Here is a 25,767-nt window from a genome sequence, read left to right on the forward strand (position 1 = left end):
TTAGATGATTTAATCTGTATATCTTTGTTACACTGTGACTTATTTTGATGTTTCACATTGAAAGTTTATGTCACTGCATACCATTCTCTTTTATGAACACTAAAGTCTTCTTTATCTCAGAGTAAACCCTTTAGTATTAGGCTATAAAATATTATAATAAAATGATTTTTAAAAAACAAAGGAGTTGATTGGAAAATTATTTAAAAATTAAGGCTTTTTTGTGCTTTTGTAAGCACCACCATTAATAAAAAGGATTGTAAATTATGTAATGTTAAATATATTATAAATGACTAAAAAGACAATAAGAAATAGACATTATTAATAAATAATAAAAACCAATAGTAATAATAGTATAATAATTATATAATTAATATTTAAACAATAACACCATGTCTTAAAACATAAATTGGAAAGAAAAATTGCCATTTTTATTTATTTTTATTTTATTTTAAAACAAAAACATTCTACTTTGCAACAACACACATTTTACATTCATAAACAAGCAAACAACTGTCTATGGGGGAAAAGAAAGGGATACAAAACTTCTACTCTATGCTTCACTGAGAAAATGAAGCGTAGAATGAGCGAGCACTGAGGCATGCGAGGCTGTGTTAGAGGCGTCAAGGCAGGATCAACGTGGAGTCGATATAAAACAAAAAAAAATGTATAAAACAACACAGAGAAACAGATGGCACTGAACTGCTCAGAGGTAAAAACTCCTGCATCTACATTTGAAGAGACACTCAATGTTAAATTCAGTGCAAAAAGATTGAAGATGTAAAGAAAAGGCTGTGTAGATGTGGGGGGAATAAAGGTCCCTTAAAATTGATGCAGGTTTTTTTTTTCTTGCTATTCAATTCTACGTCAATAGGTGGCAGTGCCTGCACTGTACATAACTCTACAATTTAAGAACTGGAGCCATTTTGTTTGGATCTGATTTCAGCTTTTAAACTTCCAACAAGTCTGTTTAAGGAGTAAAGCTGATGTGAGATATGTTCTGAAAATATATTTCATACACCAATACAGTTACATAGCTATACAGCCGAATCAGACGACACAGTTCATTTACTGCTACGTAAATGAATTAAAAGCCCCTGTTTATTCAGATAACATCAATTCCACTTGTTCATTTTTATTTTTGTTTGTTCATTCGGTTCAGTTTTTAGGCAGTACTTCATTACATTTTGCTCTTAGGGCTTGCATAAATATATATCTATTAGTTTTGTTTAATACAATTCTTGACAACTATGTACATTCTAGACAAAACGTAACTGAACTGGAAGTAGTTTCTGGGTGAGCATAAATTTCCTTCATCTTTTAGCTATTTAAAAACACGTACCTGTGCACTACCGCATATAAAAACAAGAACAGCGAGCAGAGGTTTGAAATGCCTCATCCTCGATATTAATTCAATCTGTGGAAGCAGATACGAGCGTCCAAGAGATACTGACCCTGGTACTCATTCAAGCTTTTCTGTAGCATTTCAGAACACGAACGACTACATCCATAGCGAAGGGCACGTTTTGTGATTCATATAACAAGAAATGCTGTGTCAGTAGTAAGTGACACACTCGGGGGAAATGCAGAAATGTCTTCTTAGCTATTGATAAACTACCTGAAGATGGCACTAATCTGCTTGTGAAAGGACCGGAAGGATTAGACTGGTGAACATCTGAGTTATGATAAATGCTTCAGGAACACTTACTGTAGGTGAACATTGGTAACAGGTATAAATAATGCGTAATTACATGAAACAAATAAATATATCACTGGTTTAAATATAAATAAGGAAAAAGGAACAGGAAAGAAAGGCCGAGAAGATTGCAAAACATCTCGTCCTTGCACCAAACAGATGAAGGAAGGTCATTTGTCGAGAATAATAATAGTAAAAAAAAATTTGAAATCACCTTTCACAGATTTGCATTATTCAGGGGCAGCCTGTTCTGTAACAACCGAAGAAAAATTCAAGTTCTGAACTTCACATGAAACTCTGGACTGCTGACATACGACTGAAATCCAAAACTCTTTCTGAACCAAGTACTAAACTCATTTTGAGGCATATTTGTTCATTTGTAACTGAGTTCGTTAACAAGGTTTGGTAGCTAAGAACAGAAGTAATTAACCGCAGAAATATGACTATATGTAGTATGAAGCTTGTGAAAATCTTCAGTTTGTGCCTGTGAGTATGAACAAGTAAGGCACGGAACTAAATACACTTGCTTTAGTTTGAACATTTGGCTTAATCAAAGGTTTAATGACATCATTACGTAGGCTTTGGATCAACCTGTAGTTTAAACGCCTGAGGCCAGTGCATCAAGTAACGGCTACTACAATGCACGGTTTAGAGGGAACACATCGCCCTCTGCTGCTAGCCAGTGTAAATCCTCAAAAAAAAGGTCCAGTGTTGGCTTCTAAACCCAACTTGGGCGCTACAGAGAGGTGATTCTCCAATGTCGCCGTAACGGGACATCAAGTTCATGCCAACAGACCCTTTGAGGAGAAATCACAACGAATCAACACCTCTCCGTTATTTCGTTTTTTTACTTAACAAATTTCTTGCAGTCTTTAAGAGACGTTACTCATATTTGTAGTAGTCTCGTTCAACAGCCTTGGAGGCGATGTGTTCTGCTGAATACCGCTGATCCAGGTCTAGCAGAGCCTGTAGTAATGTGTTGATGTTTGCCCGCAGGCCCTCTTTCTGCATCCAAACCCGCAATAGGTCATACACTTTGTCCATAGGCTGCTGTGTTTCGGCCATCTTGATGGCGTTGTCGCTGACGCCGATGCTGCGGAAAAACCTGTTGTGGTACCGCACATCCAGGGTGTCAAACAGGTCGAAACTCTTGCTTAGAGACTCCTCCTCACCTATTAAATCAGAGCAATGAGACTTCAGAAACATGTTTAATGGCCCTTTTGAATATTAACTTCCAATAAAGATCCAATTATTTTAATGAAGAGGGCGCGTTCTGTACTTATAATTAAGGTTAGGAATGATTAAAATACGGAATTAGTTTTATATTTATTTTCTTTATTATAAACACAGGGTCAGTATGATTTTTCATTTATTTTTGGAAGTAATTATTCAGCAAGGATGCATTAAACTAATCAAAACTCACACTCATGACAAAGTTTTGCATTTCAGATAAATGCTGTTCTTTTGAACCTTTTATTTATGTAATTCTGAAAAATATGATCACAGTTTCTACAAAAATTAAGCAGCACAGCTGTTTCCAACATTGATATTATTGTTTCTTAAGCACCAAATCAGCATATTGGAATGATTTCTGGACTGGAGTGATGGCTACTGAAAATTCAGCTTTAACATCATAATAAATAACATTTTTGATAAAATAAATGCAGCCTTGGTGAGCATAAGAGACTTATTTCATTTTTAAAATATCTGACCGTCCCAAAACATTTGAATGGTAAAGTATCTTATTTTTATTTGTATCTTTTTTACATTTTCTTTCAGTTCCATTTTTGTTTTTTGAACATTTGCACTCTTCAGAAAAACTGAAAAAAAGGAACAATATATCTTTCTACTGCACTATTTCTCTTTTTATAGCTAATTTATCTTACTAATGAGTCTAAACTCACAAATTGAAACATTGTGATGTCTGGTGATGTGTGAATTATCCTCTGATGCTTTTACTGAACTGCTAAAGTCACATTTACTCAATATAAACCAAGAAATGTTATGTTGTATGTATTCTCCAAATACTGTGTCTGAGAGAATGATATCTTACCAAGTACAGGAACAAGTCTTCTAGGAGGACCATCATTCTATATACAAAAAAAAAAAAAAATCTGATTTAGCAATGTTGTAAAATTTGTTTTTCAGTTTTTAGGAAATAAAGATTTCTACTTGGGAACAAGGATTTTTCCAAACATTTTAATGTACTATCTTGTTGTTTCATTGCATTTTGATCTAAACAGATACTAGTTCTTACTAACCCCTGCCCATGGCTCTGTAACCATCTCTGGCTGTCTTTGGGCTTGGGGAGTCGATTGTGGTGATTCCTCGTTGTAGACTGCAGGAGGGAGGGGAGATAGACTGGTTTGGGAAGAGCTGGTAGTGTTTGGCAAGCTGTCACCCAATCCCCGGTCCTCATCCTCCACTGGTATGCTCTTGGTGCCGGTTTCCTGTGTTTCTTGCGTTAGAAAGGGGCGGGACTCTAGGCGTTGCCCCTCTTCCCTCTCTAATCCAGCATTGCGGCTGTTCTCTTGTTCCTCTTCAGATCTTGGGCGCTTTTCCTAAGTGATGTCAAGAAGAACATCAACTTATTAAAACTATAAGTTAAAGTAAATAATTTAATAAAAAAATGTTTTTTTATTTGCAGCATTAGAATAATATTCATGTAACGAATCAAACTAATGCATAAAAAGCCAAAAACCACTTACAATAGGAACTTTCACTTCTTTCAAATCAACAGCAGGGCCTGAAATAAAATTGACAGCAATTATGTCCATAAAACGTATGTATTTAAAGCAGTTTCAATCAAAGGTTGATTTTCCACTTAGTAGATATACGGCATAATACTGTGAATGCATTAAATGTTGCGCAATTACTTTTAATGATACAGATATAACTGCTGCAGCAGTGTTATTCAATACAAGGAATAAAAGAGGATTTTTAACATACTGCTTTGTTGACGTTGATATCTCTTATAGAGGAATATTCCAAGCAGGATGAATATCAGCAGAAGTAACACTGATATAAAAATCGCTGAAAAAGAAAAGAAGATTAAATATTTCCTTGATTCATTACATGATGCAGTGTAATTAATGTCATGATTGCATCACTTATTTTATCAATTTAAAGTTCCCCAATTATGCCATTTCCAATATTGCCTTTCATCCAGTGTGTTATATAGCTGTCCGAAAATGCACAATAAATAAAGTTATTGTCTCCCAAAATAAAGTATCGACTCTGTACAACCTAAACGAGCCGTTAGTATTGTATTAGTGTCACTTCCGTTACGGCTACACGTTAGAGCTGAAGATCTTTGCCCGAACCCGTCGGGTCCCATCGCGTTCGGGCTTAATTTAGATCATCAGGTTAAACGAGCGGTCATGTGATGTGTTTTGATTAGCGTGAGAAAGATGCGAAAATGAATGCTGAGTAGCTGTAACGGAGGCTTGCCTCTGGCGATTACGTTTTAGTTGCACCAGCAACTAAAGCAAAGTCTGAGGTGTGGAAAAGTTTTGACCATGTTTATAATGAGAATAATGAGTGAATAATGATGCACCATCAGTGAGCGCAGGAACGCGCTGAAGCCATCTACAGTGGATTCAATCATTTTCCTCCACAAAAACATGTAGGTTTCACATTAGCCATTAGCCTAAAAACATTAGCCTAATCTCTGTGAGTAATGTTTTTTCAAATGATAACTAAATATTAATTGAGTCTTAAATGCATAATGTGGACAGAGTATTTACGATAATGTTGGCATTATTCTTTTATTAAATATCATCTGCTAGTGCGAAGCAAATCCGGTGGAGCCTTTATCTTAATGTCATTATTGCCAAATACCCATCTTAATTTAAAATTTATCTTAATTTAATTAGTTAAAAATGACTCGTTTTTATTGGTGCGTTGGTCTATTTATAGGCTAAATGAGCCTATGTCTGAAATACTGAGATGTTACTATGTCACAGAGGACTTATTTTATTTCTTTATTCCAACTTCCAAGTGGTCTAGTCTACGTTAGTTATGAATAAATTATGTTAAAACATGTATAAATGACTCATTATTGACAAAAGGCAAAAGAGTTGTGTGCTTGCGCACATTTAAATAATATCAGGCTGTAAACGGGTTCGGGCTTTAAAAAAGCTGTCAATCAAAATGTACTTGTCGGGCTCGGGTCCTGTCAGGCCTAACTTTTAAGGCCCGATTACAGCTCTACTACACGTAACACATTTGCATAATTCCAGCCTATGTTCTACGTTGGCTGGCCACAAACAGACTGTGCTTCTCTAAGCTCAGGGAGTTCAACGTGGGATTCACAAAACACTTGCTCTTGAAATATTGCTCAGTAGTACCCTGTTTATTTGGACCAACTGGCTCCACTGAATCACAACCTGTAAGTATGACAAATAATAGATGTTTTTATTTTTTATTGAGGGTTCAAAATGCGGAACTATGGAAATGGGCGTATCGTTTCTGGCGAACTGTAAGCAGTAGACCAATGACAACAGACTGGGCCATCTGACCAATCAGAGCAGAGTAGGCTCGGGAAATCCTGAATCTTAGAATTGCTTCGAACAAACTGTTAAGAATCATTGGAAAATTAGGTGATATTTAATGCATATTTTGAGAAAATTTAAGCATTTTTTTACCTTGCATGTATGTAATTGTATTGTAGGTGCCTCCCAAAACAATATTAGGAACCTTAAAAATGGCATAATAGGGGCACGTTAAGTTTATTTTGGACTTTTGTACACATGTGCTTGCCTTACCTATAGTATTAGTGTTATTTGGTGCCGAAGGCTTTTCCGTTGGACCTTCTGTCGGAGGAGAGTTTCGCTTCTTGCACTTCGTATTAGATGCCGCAGTGCAAGGGCTCACTTCATCCTCATCAGCTTTGCACCTGCAAAACCACAGTAAAAAAAATGCTTTTTTAGAAAAGGTGTGAAGCCAAAGGCTTAAAATAGGAGTCTTAAAATGATCGTCATTATGAATAGCACAGCAATAGCCTGATGGTTTAAAGGTGGAGAGAGTGAATCAGTGGGAAAGGGATCTGACTCATTGAAGGTTGTGATCTAAACCATAGGCTGGGGCTAAAAGGTTAAGAGAATAGAAAATGGGAGTGTCAGATCTGTCTGCTTTCATCTGGGTGTTATGCTGCAGAACAGAGGTCAAATGGGAAGAGCATGTTCCAGAGGAAATGAGAAGCTCACTTGGCGCATTTCTTGCACACTTCACATGGCTCGTCTGGCAGGCAGAAGGTACCGGGTTTGCATTCACACTTTGTGTTGCTTGTGCTGATGCATTCTGCAACCAAGATCTGATCTGTAAAGGGAGGAAGAGAAGGATTGAGAAATCAGAACAAGTTGGAGAGAAGCAATGGACCTAATGGTTTTGCCTCAGCAAACAGTGTCTGATTAAATGAAAGAATGATTCAGTGTCTATCTGTTACAGCTAACATCTGCCTCAGAGAACAACTGGAATAGAGACAATGTCTTAACACACATCTGAAGGGTGAACTGAATGATTGCATCAATCCAGATTCAGTCCAGATGCTAAGAGAATAATCCAGCTAGATTCAATCCAACTCTAGATTAAAAAAAAAATATTCCATATATTATTGTTAGAACTATAACCTGTCTCTGGGAAAAGCTGTAATGCACCTTTAAAAGGGGGTTAAATTATTTAAATGTCAGATAAATCCAGATCCTGATCCAGATTTAATCCACATTTAGATGAAATAATAATACAATGTATATATTTGAAAACTAATATCTGCCTCAGCAGACAGCAGAAATGCACCTCTGCAGGGTAAGATAAAATAGTTACATTTTTGATAAATCCAGAACCCCATCCAGATTCAATCCAAAAAACTAAAAAATTTACTCAATATTTAAATTAATTACAGGATGAATGTCCAATCAATACAGATCCAGTTTCAGTCCAGAATTAAATTTTCTTTACATTTAGTTTACAACAGCTGTACTGCATGGAAAGTCTTATCAACACACCCTTGTGACTCAGCAGGCAAAGGACTAACCTGGGAGTGATTAATTGCGCAAAACAGTTACCGAACAAGACGCCACATGATACAGGCACGCCCTGCATCATTCTAAAACCCACGCATGCACACAAACCTGGACAAGAGACACAAAGGTGTGCATAAACTAGAGGATAGATCAGTCATTCACTAACACACACACACACACACACACACACACACACACACACACACACACACACACACACACACACACACGGCTAGTGAAAGAACACAGGAGTGGGGCCACACCCAGGACGTGTAACATTAGGAGATCAGATTCCCAGGAGCGAGGTGTCCAGCACAGGAAACACTAGACTCAGCTCTATTCATGGGGCCTGCTTATGTCCCCTTCCTCTTGAGAATCCTATAGGAGATTTTGTTTATACGAATATGTAGTGTTTGGATCTGAACAAGCAGTAGGGTCTCGTGGGAAAGAGTGATTAGGTAAATCAAATGACTTAATAAACGGTGAATGTAGCTGTCCAATCAAAATAAACAGCAGTTTAATGGATGGCTTTGACTTCACAGGAACCACAGACAGACTAAATAGCTTTGCAAAATAATTGCACCTGTCACAGCAGAGTTTTCTGCGATGGGTTCAACGTGCTTTAGGTGTTCCGTCTCACTTGGAGATCACAGTATGCCGCACATTTTTCCATTCTGTACAAAAGGCGAGTCTGAATTTCCAAAAGCAAATCATTCTAATGCCAGCATTGTTATATCATCTCAGAAATTTTTTATTTTTATTTTCTATTTTCCGACAGCAGATTCAGAGGTTAAATGTTTGTCCAGTAGTCATTGGTGATGGGTTCCGTTATTGCCTTCCCAGCATGACAAGGAAGGACCATGTGTGTTCCATCATTTGAGATGTATAAATGTTACATTCCTGAGTGCTCTGCTTCTCTAGAGAGTCAGAGCAGACTACAGATGGCTGTCTACTGGAAAACTCAACAATCAATTACAAAAGCACAAGGTTGAGATTTCTGTATCTCCAAGTGCAAGTCACAGACCTAATTCAAACACTTATTTTAAACAACTCTAAGAGGAAGATCTGGCTTTGCCTTTTACAAACATCTTATTATGATACGGACTCAAACTCAGGGGTAAATGGCTGGTTTAGAGAAGAAGGTGGAGAACATTACCTCTGTGGCACTGGCTGCACTGCAGACACTGCTCCATGCCTGTGGGGTGTTCGGCATACGTGCCCTTCTCACAGGGAGCGCAAATGCCCTTCTCCTGGTCCCTGCTACATTTCTCTTTCACATAAGTGCCTGTGAATAGAAAAAACAATGTGTTAAAGAAAAGATTTCATGAAAGGCATTAGAACATAAGATATGGCATTAGGAGTGAAAAGTAGAATGGGAATGAGTTTTTATTTAGAATCAAACTCATTTAAAATGATTGTATTATTAATCTAAACTGCATGCCTCCTTTGTCACATTACATGTCTTTTAAAATGTTTTAATTTTTTTCTTGGTACATATTCTGACACCAGTTATTTAGTATTATAATTATTAATAAGCATTTCTCACATGAAAATTCTCATATTTAAGTCATTTTTCAAGAATCTATTTTTGTCTATTAAGTGCCATTACGTTTCATAAAATAAATGTACATTTATAAATACATTTATGCCATTATGTTTCACAAAATGATCTTGTTTTATATTAAACATTAAATTATCTCATTATATCATTTGTTTTACATTCATCATATTCTCATTGTAATTGTCAATACTATATTTCCAAACTCTATATTTAGTGTTTAATTGCCATCTGGCAGTTTGGTGATTTAAGCTGCTCTTCATGGGTGCTTCATATTTGCAGAGAGCAAAACCTACAAAACCTACAGGCCTACAAACACCTTTGGCACAAGCCTTACAATATCTCTCAAGAGATGCATCTCTATGATGAGCCAACCCTAACCCTTACTGATGTAAAAGAACCATTTTGCTATTTTCATTAAAGAATAATACTCTTAATAGCAACACTGGCAAATGTTTGTTAGCGCCTCATCAACAAAGCCTGTAAAGCCATTTTAAACATCTTGAAAACCAGTGTATGCTTTAATTTACTGCTTTGAAAGATTTGAGTCATTTGTGTTTACAAAACTGGCCTTCACATGGGAAGTTCTCACGGTTTGACAGGAACTTCAGAGATGAATCTTCACTAGAACTTACCGGCTTCACAGTTCTTGCAGCAGAAGCCATTGTGAGGGTACTCCTGGTTCTCCACGCAGTTCATCTGTCTTGCTGTGAGGTTCTGGAGGTCTCCTGCAAACACTAGCTCTGCCGCTCCATGACCCACATGAATCAAGGCAATGATAATAGGGACCTGGAGAACGAAATGAGATTTTTCAATATGCATTCACCATCACTTGCAATTCATGTATCCCAGTGGGTACTTAGAAAGATTTTGGTTTTACTAGTTAATTCTGTAAAACGGAAATTATGACTTGCGTTAATACTTTAGAAAATATTAGGATCAGGTTTGTCACTAGATCAATTGTGATTAATTTTCAGACTTAATGCATTTGTAAACACACTGATGCATTCATCTACTTAAGCTGAACTAAAATAAGATTTAAAAAAAATCTACCCAAATAATAAATGACTGTCTTACACACTTCAGACAGCAGATTTACTTACTACTTACATTAATACAAATATAACAGGAATAAAGTAGGGAATACTGTTAAATGTCTCATCTGGATTTCATTCATAAAAAAATTTGTTGTTGCCATTGGTGCAAATGAATGGTTATTTGAGCTTTACTTATGGAGCTGCAGGGGGGTACATGAGACAAAAAAAAAGGCTGGGAAGAACAGTAGATAAGAGGTTTCTTCCAGAGAAATACCAGTTTTGTACTTTCACACGGCTGCAGAGTTGTGCTCTCTCACACACATTTACCCTTTCTTTCTCAGTTCCAGAGGCAAACAGAGAGGTATTCTGAGTTCTCATAGCTGACCTTGTGTAAGCAGTCTAGCATTTAATTCAAACCATCTGATGTGCACATCTGCAGAGCAAAGCGAATTAACAGAGCAGGAGAGAGTCTTTTCCTGGACCAGAACAAAACAACCTACCCTGACAAAACGCTAAGTGTTCTATGGGATCCATGGAAACACCAATAAACGTCTAAAAAAAATAGATTTCTTAAATGGTGGGGAGAAAGTAAGCTCCGACAAAGTCATAGACAACAGTGCAAAACAATGCTAAATGCAAATAAAAAGCTAATCATATGGTTATACATATTTAGGACAGCAAAATGAACAGGCATGTCAGCTTTTAAAGGGAAGAACAAACCAATAAAATTTGTAGTTGATGTCAAAGGCACACAAATAAATGCCACAGTGATTCATCTGTCATTTGGACATATGAATTTGGACATTATTTTGATTCATTAGTTTAAATAACCATTTAAAAAAACCTAACAAACTCAAGTTACCAATCTGAATCTGTCTGTTGAATCCTTCACTGAATAAACTCACTGAATCCATCCATGTTTGACTCATTTGTTGCTACTGTTTTGCACTTTGAGAAGTCTAAATCACTATCATTGTTACAATTAAAGGCTTACTGTCCATATCTCAATGTATTTTTAAAACTGCACGTGTACAACAGATATTTTAATAAATATGTAGTATGCTACCTTGTACCAAAACTGCATGGTAATATTAATCTTCTAAAGGTACAGTAGCAAAAACAGCCTGTTGATTTGGAACACGGTCTGTGGAAAATGGTCACTAAATTATGAGTGTTTTGGTGCAAGAAACCTTGATTAATATTATATGTGTTTTTTGGGTTGGGGGGGTGGTGCTACAAAAGTTTATATATTTTTATTTAAGTAGCTTTTTTTAACACTAATATGGCACTTTAAACAAATGTCCCCGATGCTGGTCAATGGCCAGTCAGTTGGGTATCTCCGTCTTTTTGTCTCCGAGGATAATGGGAAATGTAGGCCGTTAGATGGAGCCGGTAGTGTCAAGTTGCCGGTGAGGTGTATCATGGTGTTGTGTGTCTGGGAGAATGTGGGTCATTTGAAGTGGTGGCTCTAAAGTGTGTTGTTTATTCATAAATGAGGCCTTCTCATTGTGACATGCTGAAAAGAAGGAGAAGAAAGAAGGGGTGCCTCAGGGACCGAGTAAAGTGCTCGTCTGAAGTAGAAGACCCCTGCTCCCTAGTCAGAGTCCATACAGAGCTGCTGTTGACTCCCTCACACACACACATCTCTGTCTGCTCATAACGACCGCCAAATATCTCTTTTCTCTCGTTTGACTCAATCACACACAAGCATACACACACAAAGAATGAATGAAAATCAACCACCCTATCACACTCCTTTTCCTCTAATACACACACACACAGACACACACATATAAAGAAGAATCCTTGCCTCTAGTTCTCTTTATCTCCCACACACATTGGCTTTCTTTGAACATATGTGTTAGACACTCATTCACCATATGGATGTGCTCTGATACACACACACACACACACACACACACACACACACACACACACACACACACACACACACACACACACACACACACACACACACATCTCTTTTATCTTGAACACTTTGCATTTAACTGAAACCTCACATTTCTATCTAGAGAGTAGGGTTGTGCTTCTTTTCTCAGTAGAAAAACATAAGTCATTTAAAAGTGCTAATTCATATCACAGAGTAAATAAAGATGGTAAACCTGGAAAATCAAAACTTGATGAACAGACTTTAATGGAGTGCAATCTTTTAGTATAATGGTTTTGATTCGGGATACTGGTTGGACATTTTTGTAAGAAGTATAAACAAATGCCCATAAAATAAAAATATTTAATTATGTAAATCGCCTCTATTATGATTGGCTAATCATTGCTTACCAATATTGAAGAATTCTGGATTATAGGTGTTCACATTAATATGCTCATTATTAATGTGCAGGATGTGATTTAATCATGCGGATATCTGAATGATCTGTTTTTGTAGCGGTGTTCGCGAAAGAATAATGCACTGCATACTGTATACTTTTTGTGTAAAATAATAATAATTCTAATAGTAGCATCTAGCATGCAGCATTGTTGTTTCAAAAGACAATGCTGCGGAATAGTAAAAAAAAAATCATTTTTATAAGCCTTTTTGAAATAAAACATTATATGAACATTACAATTTGAATAAATTACTTTCATCATAACATTGTTTTTGAAAGGAGTTACTTATGCTCACTAAGGTTGTATTTATTTGATCAAAAAAGAAAAAACAAAATGCAGCAAAATTGTGAAATAGGGCTATTATTACAACTAAAAATATATATATAAAAAATATATATTAAAATATAAATTTACTCCTGTGACGTCAATGCTGAATTTTCATCAGTTACTACTTTACTCCAGAATTTAGTCTCAAATGATCCTAACAAAATATTTTTATGTGGTTAATAAACATTTCTTTTAATCTTTATTTATTTACTTGAAATAGTGACTTTTTTTCAGATGAATAAAAAGTTCAAGAATATGCAAACTTTTCAATGGTAGTGTATCAAGTTGAGTTCATTGCACTGTGGGACACACTATCGCAGGGATTATATATACACTACACATTTTTTTTTATTCTTCTGAGCATTCTATACATGCAAAAAAAAATTGCATGCTGCATACTACATAGAAAAAGAAATATGGTAGCATTCTATTCTGTAGCCTTTGATTCCATGTGCCTTTCAATGTTTAATCAAAATAAGTTAAGCTACATTGCTGGTGACAAACTTCAACAGCAAAACTTTAGGTGTTGACAGTGTAATATTATGTACTAATATTTGTAGAATAGCAACTGGGTTGCCAAAACAGAAGACCAATCAGAGAAGACATTCCACCGAGGAGAAAAGCAGAATGCTACATGTAAACTAGTATCAAATAGAGCTGAACAGCTGCGTTAAGACGCCACAGAGGACCAGGGGTATTAGAGAATACAGGGATACGTGCGCTATAGTGTGCAACATAACCGAGGTTCTCAACAACTACTGCATTTTGAATGCTACTTCATCTTTCATATTTGAATCACAACAGCCACAGTAAATCAACTCAAAAACAGAGCAGAGACTCTATTCGGGGTTGGAGATGCAAGGTTTAGAACTCGGCAGAGGGTACAATGGTCTTCTTGTAGGAAGACGGATTGAGTCTAGATGCCACTGAGCGTAAAACCTCTCAAGACAATGAAATAAGTGCGGACGAATGCATGTGTGAGAGTTTCTTGAGCGAGTATGTGTGTGTTTGGGGGGGGGGGGGGGGAATTGGGGAGTCTGAGACAGACTTTGGCTACAGTGGAGCTCTCTGGATGTCAGCCATGCCTTGTTGTTCTAAGGGAGTTTCCTGGATTGAGCAGCACTGTCGAGCCACACTCTCCACGCTCACGTCAGACTTTCCACAGACGTTCACATGCACACACACACATACACAATCGCACCATTTAGACGCAGCCGTCGGGAGGTGGGGTCAGAGAGCGACGGCTATGGAGTGCTGGAGGAATTTGAAAAGAAAAGGAGAAGGGGGACAGATACAATAGACGGAGTGTGAGAAGACCAGAAGTGGTGCAATACGTAGGGCAGGCGCATGTGAGTTTGGGAAGGCATGGCAGAGAGGAATGAGGAGTGAAAGAAGAGAGATTCCTGTCTCCGAATGGACACACTGAAACCATTTAGATGAGGGGAACATTAAAAGTCACACTAATGAGTTACAGTACTCGCTCTTTTTCACCCAAAAACACGCACACACTGCAAAGACTGGATTTTTCCATATGGAATGAAAGTACAGGATGAAACACACGTATCAGTTGCTACGGCCAGAAAAATTTGTAGCTGCATTAAATGTCTGACACCTGTTCTGGCCCCCTTGGCACATGCAAACCCATCTGGGTCAAAGTTCGCTGATTTGCTTACGACATCACCCACCCATGACAGTGGAGCCTGTCTGACAGATGTCTATGCCAAAGCACTCGTTAAAAAGCAGTCAAACATTTTCCTGACTGCGTTTGTGTGTGCCAATGCTATGGAAACTTCACGTCTCCATGGCGACACGTCTGATCCCAGAACAGGTGGTCTTTTTTTCTTTGGAGAGGCACAGAGAAGGAGGCTGGGGGAGCAGTGACATCACTTCCTGTGTCTGCACATTCCAGAGCTGGTGAATCACTGGATTCCAGAGTGGCACTAGAACAAACTTGTCAGCTTTCTTGCTGACAGCTCATAGTGAAACTATTAACAAACAAGACACACTGGACGTCATGGCATGGCTTGCTTGTTTTCATGTGCTTCTGCAATTACAGCCACACCTTTTGAAGATTTTAGTAAAGAAAGACAGTGGCTTCTTATCTACATTCTTATTTTACTTGTTTTTTTTTCCTGCTGGTCCACATTTATTTTCACTGGCTCTGACAAAAACTAAAATTGTTTTATGAAATACTGACTTATAAGAATTTGATTATGATTTTATTTTTATACTATATATTTTTTTTTATATTTTATCTCTCATTTTAATATTGTACAAAACAAAACAAAACAAAACAAAACACTGAAGATATGGTGCAAGTCACAGTTTCATCAACCAGCCAGAACTCACTTACATTGGCCTTGTTTTTGAGCCCTGACAAAGTCTTCTTAGTAAAAATAATTTAAAATGAATAAAAACTGTCAGGTGATGTACTTACTAAATATATAAACTTACATTACATTACTTACATTTATCTAAAGTTTTGTTTGTTTCACTTCACTTTGTGATGCAAACATCCAGAAGACATTAGCACCCAAATACAGACAATTTAGTAAAAACTACAACCCAATCTTGTCTCAATAATTACACAAAAAGACAGATCTTATGCTAATAATCAGAACTCAAACATTGTTTAGAAAAGTAATCTCATCTGGAAAAAAGCTTTTGTGGACCGGTGGTCTGGCTTTTATTAGCTAGTGCTGCTGAAAGTGAACTATTGTCTCCATTATCAGTGCTTCAAGACTATCCTGATAAACCGCCTGTGAAGTGAACCATGACAAAAGCGTCTCAGTAGCGGAGGGATGCGGGTCACCTGCTAGGCATGACCGGATAGAACTAAGATAAGACCAGAACAAACTCAACGCAAACTGGCTTCCTGCTTTCCCAGGCAATTCTTTTATACAGGAGGAAATGGCAGTGAAATCTGGTTCAGACTTCAAGGCCTCCACTCGCTTCAAATCAAACTTGTGAATTTCATTTATCTCACAGAACATCCTTCACAAAAAAGTGAGAAGGATACGCTCACACGCAGACACATTCACAGCATCCAGACCATCTGCGTTAGGGTTTGGCCTGTAATAGGAGGTCAGGACGTACACCAACATGGTAACCTTAACCTCTAATTAACTGAATGAACGGCAGAAAAAGAATGAATGAGTTTTGTTTGACTGGCTGACCACCAAAGTAAACGTAACCAGAAGCGGTGGTCACAAAAGAGCTCATGAATGAACCGGTTAATGCCAATGGCAGCATGCAATAAACAACCACACAACAGTGCAAAGAAACCTTTGGCCTGAATGAAGGTGCTAAGTGTGTTGGCTTTCTTTGCTACACTTAAACAATCGAGTATACAATGCTTGCTGCCAGATCTAAACTATTAGACAAGAACATGACATCTTCATTGTTTAAAAGTGCCTGTTTCCACATATGGATAGGCAGCTGTACTGTCTCTCTCTCTCTGTATCCGTTTCATACACACACAGACACTCACTTCTGGCACAATCTTGGCTAATGGCTAGTTGACAATAGGGTCTCACAGGTTTTATTGTTTGGAGTTACAGTACGATAAGGCCGTCAGTCATTCACATTTGCCGTGTGTGTGTATGTGTTCAATTAAGGCTACATCCGTACTACATACTGTACTGTGCATTTCATTATGTATAATGATTGGAATTGACGGATAGGCAGGAGTTTCCCCCCGCACTTAACAGATGATTTCTATCAGAGCTGTCGGTTAAGGGACGACAAGCCATTTTTCATTATTTCCAGCGATCCGGAACAGGAGCCTTATGTAATCTTGTGCCTCACATTAACCTCCGATTATGGTCTTTTACGCATTATACTGACAGGATGCACATGATAAACATTCTGCATAAGGACAAAGGCTCATCGAGAGAGGAGAATGATTGATAGAGAAAGATTTGTTTTAATTTGTACATTTTTTTCATGGTTTTTCATAAATATAAAGTATGAAAGCACAGCATTTGTTTAAAATAGAAATTGTTTGTTATGGCTATACTGTGACTTTAGACCTGTTTAGTTCATATACATATATATATATATATATATATATATATGTGTGTGTATGTGTGTGTTATGTAAAATTGACATAATTTACTAATTTTGTACTGACTTGTACTAATCTCAAATACTGACATTTTCATATAAAATCTATGTAACCAAGGGGGGAAATTTAAGTAAGTCAGATGATTCAGTGTAGCGAGGTTTCACCTTTGTATTAAATTTACGGGAAAAACACAAAAAGCTCTGCAACATAGCAAAACTGCTTTCAAAACATTGCATACTTTATTGAGGCCACAGCTGCCCTTTTGATGAAATATGACAGTCACACACATACTGAAACTTGTGAACTCTACCTAAACCACAGACTGTGTGAAGGCACACATACATCATACACACACACACTAGCATCTTGAGTATGAGCGTGTGAAAATCTGTAAATGGCTCCTCTCGGGGAACACAGGAAACAGTCAGACAATGTGGAGGCTTCATCTGGAGTTCAGCTTCGTGCTGGGCCACAGAAAAACACACACAGTCTTTAATGGGAGTTTAAATTTTCGGCGACAACAAGCTGCACAATCATTTACCAAGCATCTAATCCTTCAAATAAACCAATTTATTCTCCTAAAAGTGTTAACATCAAGTTTCACAACTAATCCAGTGATATCACAACCCCAAACCACATAGTGAACGACAGAATGACCAAAACATTCTGAAACCTCCATCCAAACAAGTGTGATTTCTCAGTCCCTTGAAGGTGATGAGGGGGGTTCTGAGCAAGCCCTCAGCCTGAGAGATCAGGCGGGCAGCCTGTTGTCCTTATTGTGAATGGGAGGATATTAATAGCCCCAGAATACCACGGCAGCACAATTTTCAACATTTCAAATTTCCTGTGGCTTTTCTGTCTTCTGTTAATAAAGAGTGTAGTGAATAGCGACCAGAAAGGGCTGTCCAAATCTCTTTCTTTGAGAGAGAGGAAGAGAGGGTGAGAGAGACAGACAGACAAAGAGAATTGAAGCAAAAAAGTTTTTTTTTGTTTTTGTTTTTTTTAAGTGATTTACAGAGCACTTCCTGTGTAAAACCGCATCTGCGGTTCTGCACAATATACGAGATACAACTGGTGAGATAAAGAGACAAGTTCACACTAGAGGTCGACCGATATTGGATTTTGCCGATACCGACAGCTAGGTTGGACCACACTGGCCGATACCGATTAATTAACCGATAGTTTTTAAAATGGATACTAAAAAATAAAAAATAAACTGAAATAGTGCTTTATTTACAAAAAAATAGTAGTAGTAATAATAATAATAATAATAATAACAGTAATAGTAATAGTAAATATTGAAATTACCACACTCTAATAGGGCCCTATGAAATCGGTTTAATTTTTTTTATTATTATTTATTTCCAAATTCTGTTATTTTATTTTTCTGGATTCTGTTTTTTACTATTTTAACTTTATTCCACTCCTTTTATATAGTTCAATTAAAGTTTATTAATAATAAGTAAGTCTAATTAAATAAAATCATGAAACTTACACATTTTCATAAGTTAATAAGTTTAATAAAAGTTTAAGAAAAATTACATGATTAGGGCCCTATGAAATGTTTTATTGATTCTCACCATAGTTTTTTTACTGTTACCAAATTCTGTTTTAGCATGTCTAATTATTTGAACGCATAAAACAACTTATTTATTTTTTCTTAAAGAAGCCTAATTATGTTTCCCTCAAAACTTTTGTGTGTATTTACATTTTTATTGTTATTAAATCAAGGCATGAAACATTCATTTTATTTGTCTTTTAATTACTTAAAATTAAGCAAACTTTTTTTGGCAAACAAGGGGGATTTACTATTAAAATTAAAACATGGAAGAAATGTTGTGTGATTATTCCTTAAAAAATTATGTTTGTTTCATTTTAGTAGTGGTAGTAGATGATGTACATTCTACTGAACAATAGACTTCAAAACCGGACTTTTATTATGATGGGTTGCAAAATAAATGAATACTTTTACAAATATGTGCGTGATATGATGCTTTTGTTCAAATCAAACGGTCAGATGCTCATGAAGTGACTCTCAGAGCAGTTCTGGAGATGTTGTTCATGTGTTTTTGTCCTCATTTAGTGAGGCGGCAGATGCTGAAATCACCATGAGCGTCACGAGGGCTAAACTGTGAATTCTGTTTTTATGAATGGATTAGGCGACTCCGTCCGCGTTTTCTGCATCGCGAAAATCATAGGGCCCTACAATTATCCCAGTACACTTGAACTGCTTCTGTTACTGAACACTCAAGTGATCATCTAATCAAAATGAAAGAGCAGCGCTGAGTCCAGGAGAACTCACCAGTATCACACACACTCCGGACACGTCGTGTTCAGCTCGAGCAGCGGTCTAAAACAGTTTATTTATTCACCAAACAGACACAAGTTTACCTCAAGAATGAACAATGAGCCAAAGATAAGTTTGAAGTTCAGTGTTTAAAAAACGGAGCAAACGGAGAGAGCGATCTATATTATAGTTCTATAAATGAAGCATACAGACTTTATTAGAGCCACAGAAAGACAAACGTTTCGATGGAAATGCTCAATATACAATTCATTATCTACGTAAACAACGATTCGGGGCGAATATAATGTATATTTAATGTTAAACTATGTGAATGGCGCTCTGAGGGGAGGCAGTATTTTCTGTCAGAAGTTTCTTGCTCTGTTCAGCATCACGTGTCTAAACACACAGCACGTGCTGTCAGTGATTTCAGCCCCTAGAGGCCGCTCTTGCACTGTATAATGAAAACAGAGCCTTCTCAGCCAATCCAGCAACGGACTCAACCCAGGAAACTATCAGCCACTCCAGCAACGGACAGAACGCGGAAAAATAATGGCATGGATTTTTGCCGATAACGATTGTTCCAGCAAAACTGATAAAGCGGTCGACCTCTAGTTCAAACATCCATTATAGTTTGTTTGAGAACTTGAAGTCTACAAGAAAAGACTAAAATGGGTCCATCCACATAAATATGTCTGACTAACAGTTTAACTTCCAATTCACATTCCTTATTTTCTTCCCAAATAAATTTTTATGTCTTTAAATACTTTAAATATAGATAGCATGCTTCACATTACTGGTTTGGGCCCACAAGCAGAACATCTGAACTTATTTAATAACGTTACATTCGATTTACCTAAAGTGTGATGCATTTTCTTTTTTTGGCAAGTAGGGTAATGTCACTAGGTGGGACAAATGAGATAAAAATGCCACTGAACAAGACTGAAAAGATTAATCCTAACAACAGCCAGAGTAAAATAACCTCTACCATCCCTGCCAAATTTAATTAGCATTAAATATTTACATTTCTTTACAGCTCTTTCCATGGAAACCTCAGGAGGTAAATAGCTTGAATATGCGTCACAGATCAAAGTCTCATCCAATGAAAAGCTTTAAAGCCTGGATGACTCAGTGCCTCTTCTCGTTGACAACCCCATTGATTATCAAAAACAGGTCGAACAAGTTTCAAAACTAAAATGACCTTTGTCACATGTAAGTTCTTTGATTACACAGGATTAATATAAACAACTAATGATTCATTAAAAAGAAGAAGATAAATTTATAAATATATATAAAAAGTAAAAAAAATAAAAATAATAATAAATATATATATATATATATATATATATATATATATATATATATATATATATATATATATATATATATGTATGAAGAGACTGCTGGAGATGGGCCATATATATATATATATGTATATATATATATATATATGGCCCATCTCCAGCAGTCTCTTATCATATCAGCCAAAAATATATTTTAATAAATAACATTTATAAAATATACCGAAATATATTTGATGAAGGCATACTAGATAAAAAATAAAATACATAGATGATACATTGGTTTAACACAAGCCTCTAACCAGAATACTCGGGGAATATCAACAGAGTGTTATCATTTAGTGCATTAGTCCATTCATAGAAAGCTAAACAGTTGCTCTTTGCTCCCTGACATCAATAGCAAGATAAGATTTAACAGGAATACTCCCGACCACACTGCAAATGCACATGGAAAACATCTGCAAGGTGTGACCAAGCTTCTATTACGACACTATTATCCATCGCTTAAGTGAGAAATAACACCCTCATCTAATTTCCTATATTCAAGCACAGACCCCAACTCAAGCCTGTCTGCCACGGTGGTGGGTCCCCGATCTGTGATTAACCTGTGGATTCATGTAGAAAACATAAGAATAAAAGAGCAAGTGAGTGTTGTTTTCAAGAATGAACACACACAGGAACACACCTCATTTACTATTCTTGAGGACTCTCCATAGCCATAATGGTTTTTATACTGTACAAACTGTATATCGCCCTACACTAACCCTACACATATAAAACATACCCCTCAACAGAAAACTTTCTGCATTTTTACATTCTCAAAAAAACTCATTCTCTATGATTTACAGCTTGGGGACTTCAATTTAGGTCCCCACAGTAACACGAGTCTCCATGAGTCGGTGTGTAACCTATTATTCAGGTTTATGTGCCCAATGGAATAGAAAAACATGCACACTAACATGCACGATAAATCGCATGAAATATTGAATGTGCATCTTGTCAGTAAAGCCGGTTCAGTAATCAGCGGTAAATCTTCATTACCTGCGTGCTTTCACATGGAGCAGCATTTACTACACAGAGCAGTTGTACACTGATTTATCATGCAGCCCTAATGCGCGCACACACACACAGAAAAATGTACACTATTAGCATTTTAACTGCAGTCAATGGTGGTTGAAAAGAAGGGTAGCTGAATAGCAGGCACAATGTAATATATGTAACGCATCTCACATTCAGTCACTGAATCTGGGTGCAGTGAACTGTAAGGTGTGGCCACCTTAGAAATACATGAAACACCGAAAGATGCCTCACCTTTCCTGGGAAGAGCTAAATGGCAAAAGAAACAAGCCTAACCACAAACCCACATGCTATCAAGGTCCTTTCATTTCGACTGCAGATAATATTTCATTGGTCTCCTACTTGAACTTTTGAAAAACACACAAATTTAATGTCACAAGAAAGATGAATAATCTGAAGATTTTGCACATGATTCACAAAAATGTATGATCTCCCTACTTAAATGGATTTGATTAACATTAAGTTTTAGGTTAACATTTATATGAATGTCTATATCTTAGGTCATGTAACCAAGTATTTCACCATTTTTAAACAAGTTTTGCCTCACTCATTAATTTTAAATGGTCATTAATGTCAATAAATATTCAATAAGCAATTTTATTGGCTTATTTTGCTTTTATTAATCGAGAAGAGTACAGAATATTTGCACTTTTAAAACCCTTAATATTTTAAAATATACTTTTTAAATATACAAAACCTATATTATATAAAATAAAAGATAAAAAATATATATTATAAATATAAAATATATTTTAAATATATTTTGTAAAAACTGTAACAATTATCAAAGAATTATCAAAATGGTCTTTAAAATAATTTCTAATGATTTTGATGACGTTAAACTGGATGAAAGTTAATGTCCCTAAAGCATTTCATTTCTACTTTCATGTGAACCAAATTTCCCCCGAGACATCTACTACGTGTATCAATGAGTTTATCCTAAAATCATTGTGCAAAAAATAATCTCAATTCATATAAACCATAAACATAAAATATATATATGTATACATGTATAAATATTTTTTAAAAGCTCCATGCATACTTATTATAAAAATAAAAGTTTCATGAAGCATTTCATGTCAACTACTCATCAACATCCTTACATAACAGCCGTAAAGCTTGAGAGCAGGATTAATGTACTTCTCATCTCAGTATAAACACTTCAGGACCTTGTTTATTGTGGGTAATCTACAGCAGAGACGAACATATATGGTACGTTTTCTAAAACACACACAGTCTCCCACACATCCACATCATTCTCATTGCTCTGATAATGAGCGTTGCATTTAATTGCATCACTCAGTCTTCCCTCTTCCTGACTCCTCGTTATTGTGTATTCTACAAACATCTGACAATGGAAAGCGGCTTTAAAAGGTTCCTAACGAGCTGCGGGATGTCGACTCTGCTCTGGAGTCTTTCTTGTGGATCCCGAGGTATGCAGCACATGTCCTGTTTGGATTTCAGAGCCGCTCGGAGAGATACCATGCACACTTCCTGTCCATGCCCACACCCTAGAGAGCACACTCATAACTTCAAGAAGTGTGAGAGGGTATTAAAAAAAAAGAAAAAAAACAAGGTCAAGACAGGGAGAGAGTGAGAAAGATATCTGTGCACAAAGTGAAAAGAAACAGCATGTATGTTTTTACGTTCCTAAGAAATCCCAAGCACAACAGGAAGAAAATGGAAAGACTTTGGGATCGGGGGCCCCTGCTTCAATTGTACGCAAAATATTTGTGACTCAAAAGATCTGACAAAGATCTGATTCCGGTCATCTTTGTTGACAGAAAGTTTAAAGTGGGAGCTGTACGCCTCCGTCCACCCCCTCCCCATGCGCTCTCACTAGTCCAGGATTTGAGCTATGCAGACTGGCAAGGATGTGCTATCTTCATCTAGTAACCAGCCAACCAGAGCAGACCAATAACTTAGCAAAGTTTACAGCGTGCATAAACAGTCGTGTTGCAAACAATCTCTGCCCTGTCATTTCAATAAACAAACATGGGCTTCAAAGTAGGATGAGTCTACCTGGGGATCATGGGACAAAGAGGCTGTTGAGTTAACAGTCAAGTTTACTAGTTAAGATGGCCATCATTCCCTTTGATGATTTTATTATCGAATTTACTCAGTAACTAATGATTAAATGTGCCAATTGCTTCTTTATATAAATGTATGCATGCATGCATTTACATGAAATACGCTTAAGTTTAGTGCAACAACTAACCTGTGTTTTTCAATACGCTGCTTTATGTCACAACTAACCTGTGTTTTTCAATACGCTGCTTTATGTCACAACTAACCTGTGTTTTTCAATACGCTGCTTTATGGAACGGTGTGATTTTAAGTTAAACATACACAGTGTGAGCCGAGTGTGGCTCTGAACACAAGGGAAAGTTTTTAAGGTGAGTCTCAGCATTCAGTCGGTGAAGCGTTTTTCATAGTGCCACTTTTGGCAAAGCAGAGCTGGAAAAACCAACAGAAGGGCAGTGAATGGCTCTTTCAATGTGGATTAAACTTAACACTGGCAGTGGCACTACTCTTAGAAAACTCTCACAAGGCAAGGTTCATAAGAGAAGAGAAGACCGGGAACTGCTTTACTAGCTGAAATGTTCAATAATTGCTTCAGCTGATATTTTTAACCAATGCTTCCACGGTTTAAACCAATATGTCACTATTTGGTGGGCCTCTGGAAATAGCACTCAAAAATAGTATAAAAAAGTTGATTATTTAATAATAAGTCATTTATTCTTAAGTGAATACCATGCATCTTATCAAATAGTCTACTTATTTTAAATAAATGAAAATAAATTCAAATTATTTTTTTTATTTTATTGTTTAATTGTTATTTTGAGATCAATGGTATTAACTGTATAATATGTATTTTCAATGTAGTGTAATGTCTTGTATGTATGGTGTGTCATAAATTGTATTGTCACATGGTAGATTATAGGACCCCAGGAAGAATAGCTTTTAGCTTATGCTGAAGCTAATGGGGATCCAAATAAAACAAACAAACAAAATACAAATATTACTATTATTTCTTATAATAAGAAATATAATTATTATTAATTATAAAATAAGTTTAATGCATATTTTTATTGTTGTAGCATCATGATCATCTAGTTATCATTGTGTCAGAAATTAAATAGAAATAAAATCTGTTGCATATAGGTTATCTGTACCAGAATCTAACATGTCAAAGTAATATGGTGTAATCTCTGTAGTTTATCATACAAAATTATGATGAACTACACATTAAGGCTGTCTCAAAAACTAGACAGCGCTTTGTGACATGTTGGATGCACTGAATGGTCAAGAAAATGTTGCCTAGGTAGGCAGCTCACTAAGAATTGAGATAGTCTACAAGAGTTTTCGGATATTAGTAAATGAAATCAAAACGCAATATAAAAACATGACACTATTTTAATGTAAGTGAAGTCGGAACCAGAATAAAATATCAGCGGCCAGTACAGTTTGATGTTCGTTATCACTATCCACTTTCATATTTGTGATAATACAAATTAAAACAGTAAAAAAAGAGAGAAAGAAAAAAAAGAAAGAAAACCAAAAGCATATCTAGAATAAAATATACTTGCATGCACCGAAAAGTCTGATGAAGCAACGCATAATCATAGAAAATGACTTATAACATTCAAAGCGTTATGATCGCTCACACCAGGAGTTCATATCCATTTTTGCTACAAGTACAGAATAATGGTGTGCCAACAATGAAATAATCCAATAGGTACTCCGAAAAATATGCACTGTTCAGCCAAACTACCCAAACAAAACCCGTGAGGTTTCTTACCATGACTTTCATCGTGGATTTATCCATCCTGTAAAGGATGGCGCGTTTTCCCGACTTTTCCAACAACTTGTTGATTCGTTTACGCTCCGGAAACAATGTTTTCAGAACAAACTATAAAAAAGAAAAGAAAAGTGACTACCCAAATCAAAGTACATCCAATGTCTGACGGCCTGTCAGAACAGAATCATTGTCGGCTGCTTTCTCGTCGAAACGCGGTTGGTGTAATGCGACGCCTTTCTCTCTGATCTTTTGG

General features: G+C 36.5%; 1 protein-coding gene across 1 annotated transcript; it reads right to left on the bottom strand.

The window, feature by feature from the left end:
• Window positions 1-428: 428 nt before the first annotated feature.
• Window positions 429-25,767, bottom strand: LOC132130020 (tumor necrosis factor receptor superfamily member 10B-like). The gene is made up of 10 exons (XM_059541597.1): window positions 25,515-25,767; window positions 9,910-10,063; window positions 8,873-9,001; window positions 6,901-7,012; window positions 6,460-6,590; window positions 4,643-4,726; window positions 4,402-4,439; window positions 3,955-4,254; window positions 3,747-3,783; window positions 429-2,865 (listed from the first exon to the last, which is right to left on the bottom strand). The coding sequence occupies exons 1-10, from the start codon at window positions 25,539-25,541 to the stop codon at window positions 2,576-2,578; spliced, it is 1,302 nt and encodes a 433-aa protein (XP_059397580.1). The 5' UTR covers window positions 25,542-25,767; the 3' UTR covers window positions 429-2,575.

This window comes from Carassius carassius, chromosome 47, assembly GCF_963082965.1.
Source record: "Carassius carassius chromosome 47, fCarCar2.1, whole genome shotgun sequence".
Taxonomy (NCBI): Eukaryota; Metazoa; Chordata; class Actinopteri; order Cypriniformes; family Cyprinidae; genus Carassius; species Carassius carassius.

What these genes read in the sequence shown, in the direction of transcription:
- LOC132130020 (XM_059541597.1), bottom strand. Translation starts at nt 25,541, where the DNA reads ATGGATAAATCCACGATGAAAGTCATG. An exon ending in AATCCACGATGAAAGTCATG is followed by an intron (nt 10,064 to 25,514) that starts GTAAGAAACCTC and finishes TTCGTTCTCCAG; the next exon opens with GTCCCTATTATCATTGCCTT. An exon ending in GTGCAGCCAGTGCCACAGAG is followed by an intron (nt 7,013 to 8,872) that starts GTAATGTTCTCC and finishes CTCCCTTTACAG; the next exon opens with ATCAGATCTTGGTTGCAGAA.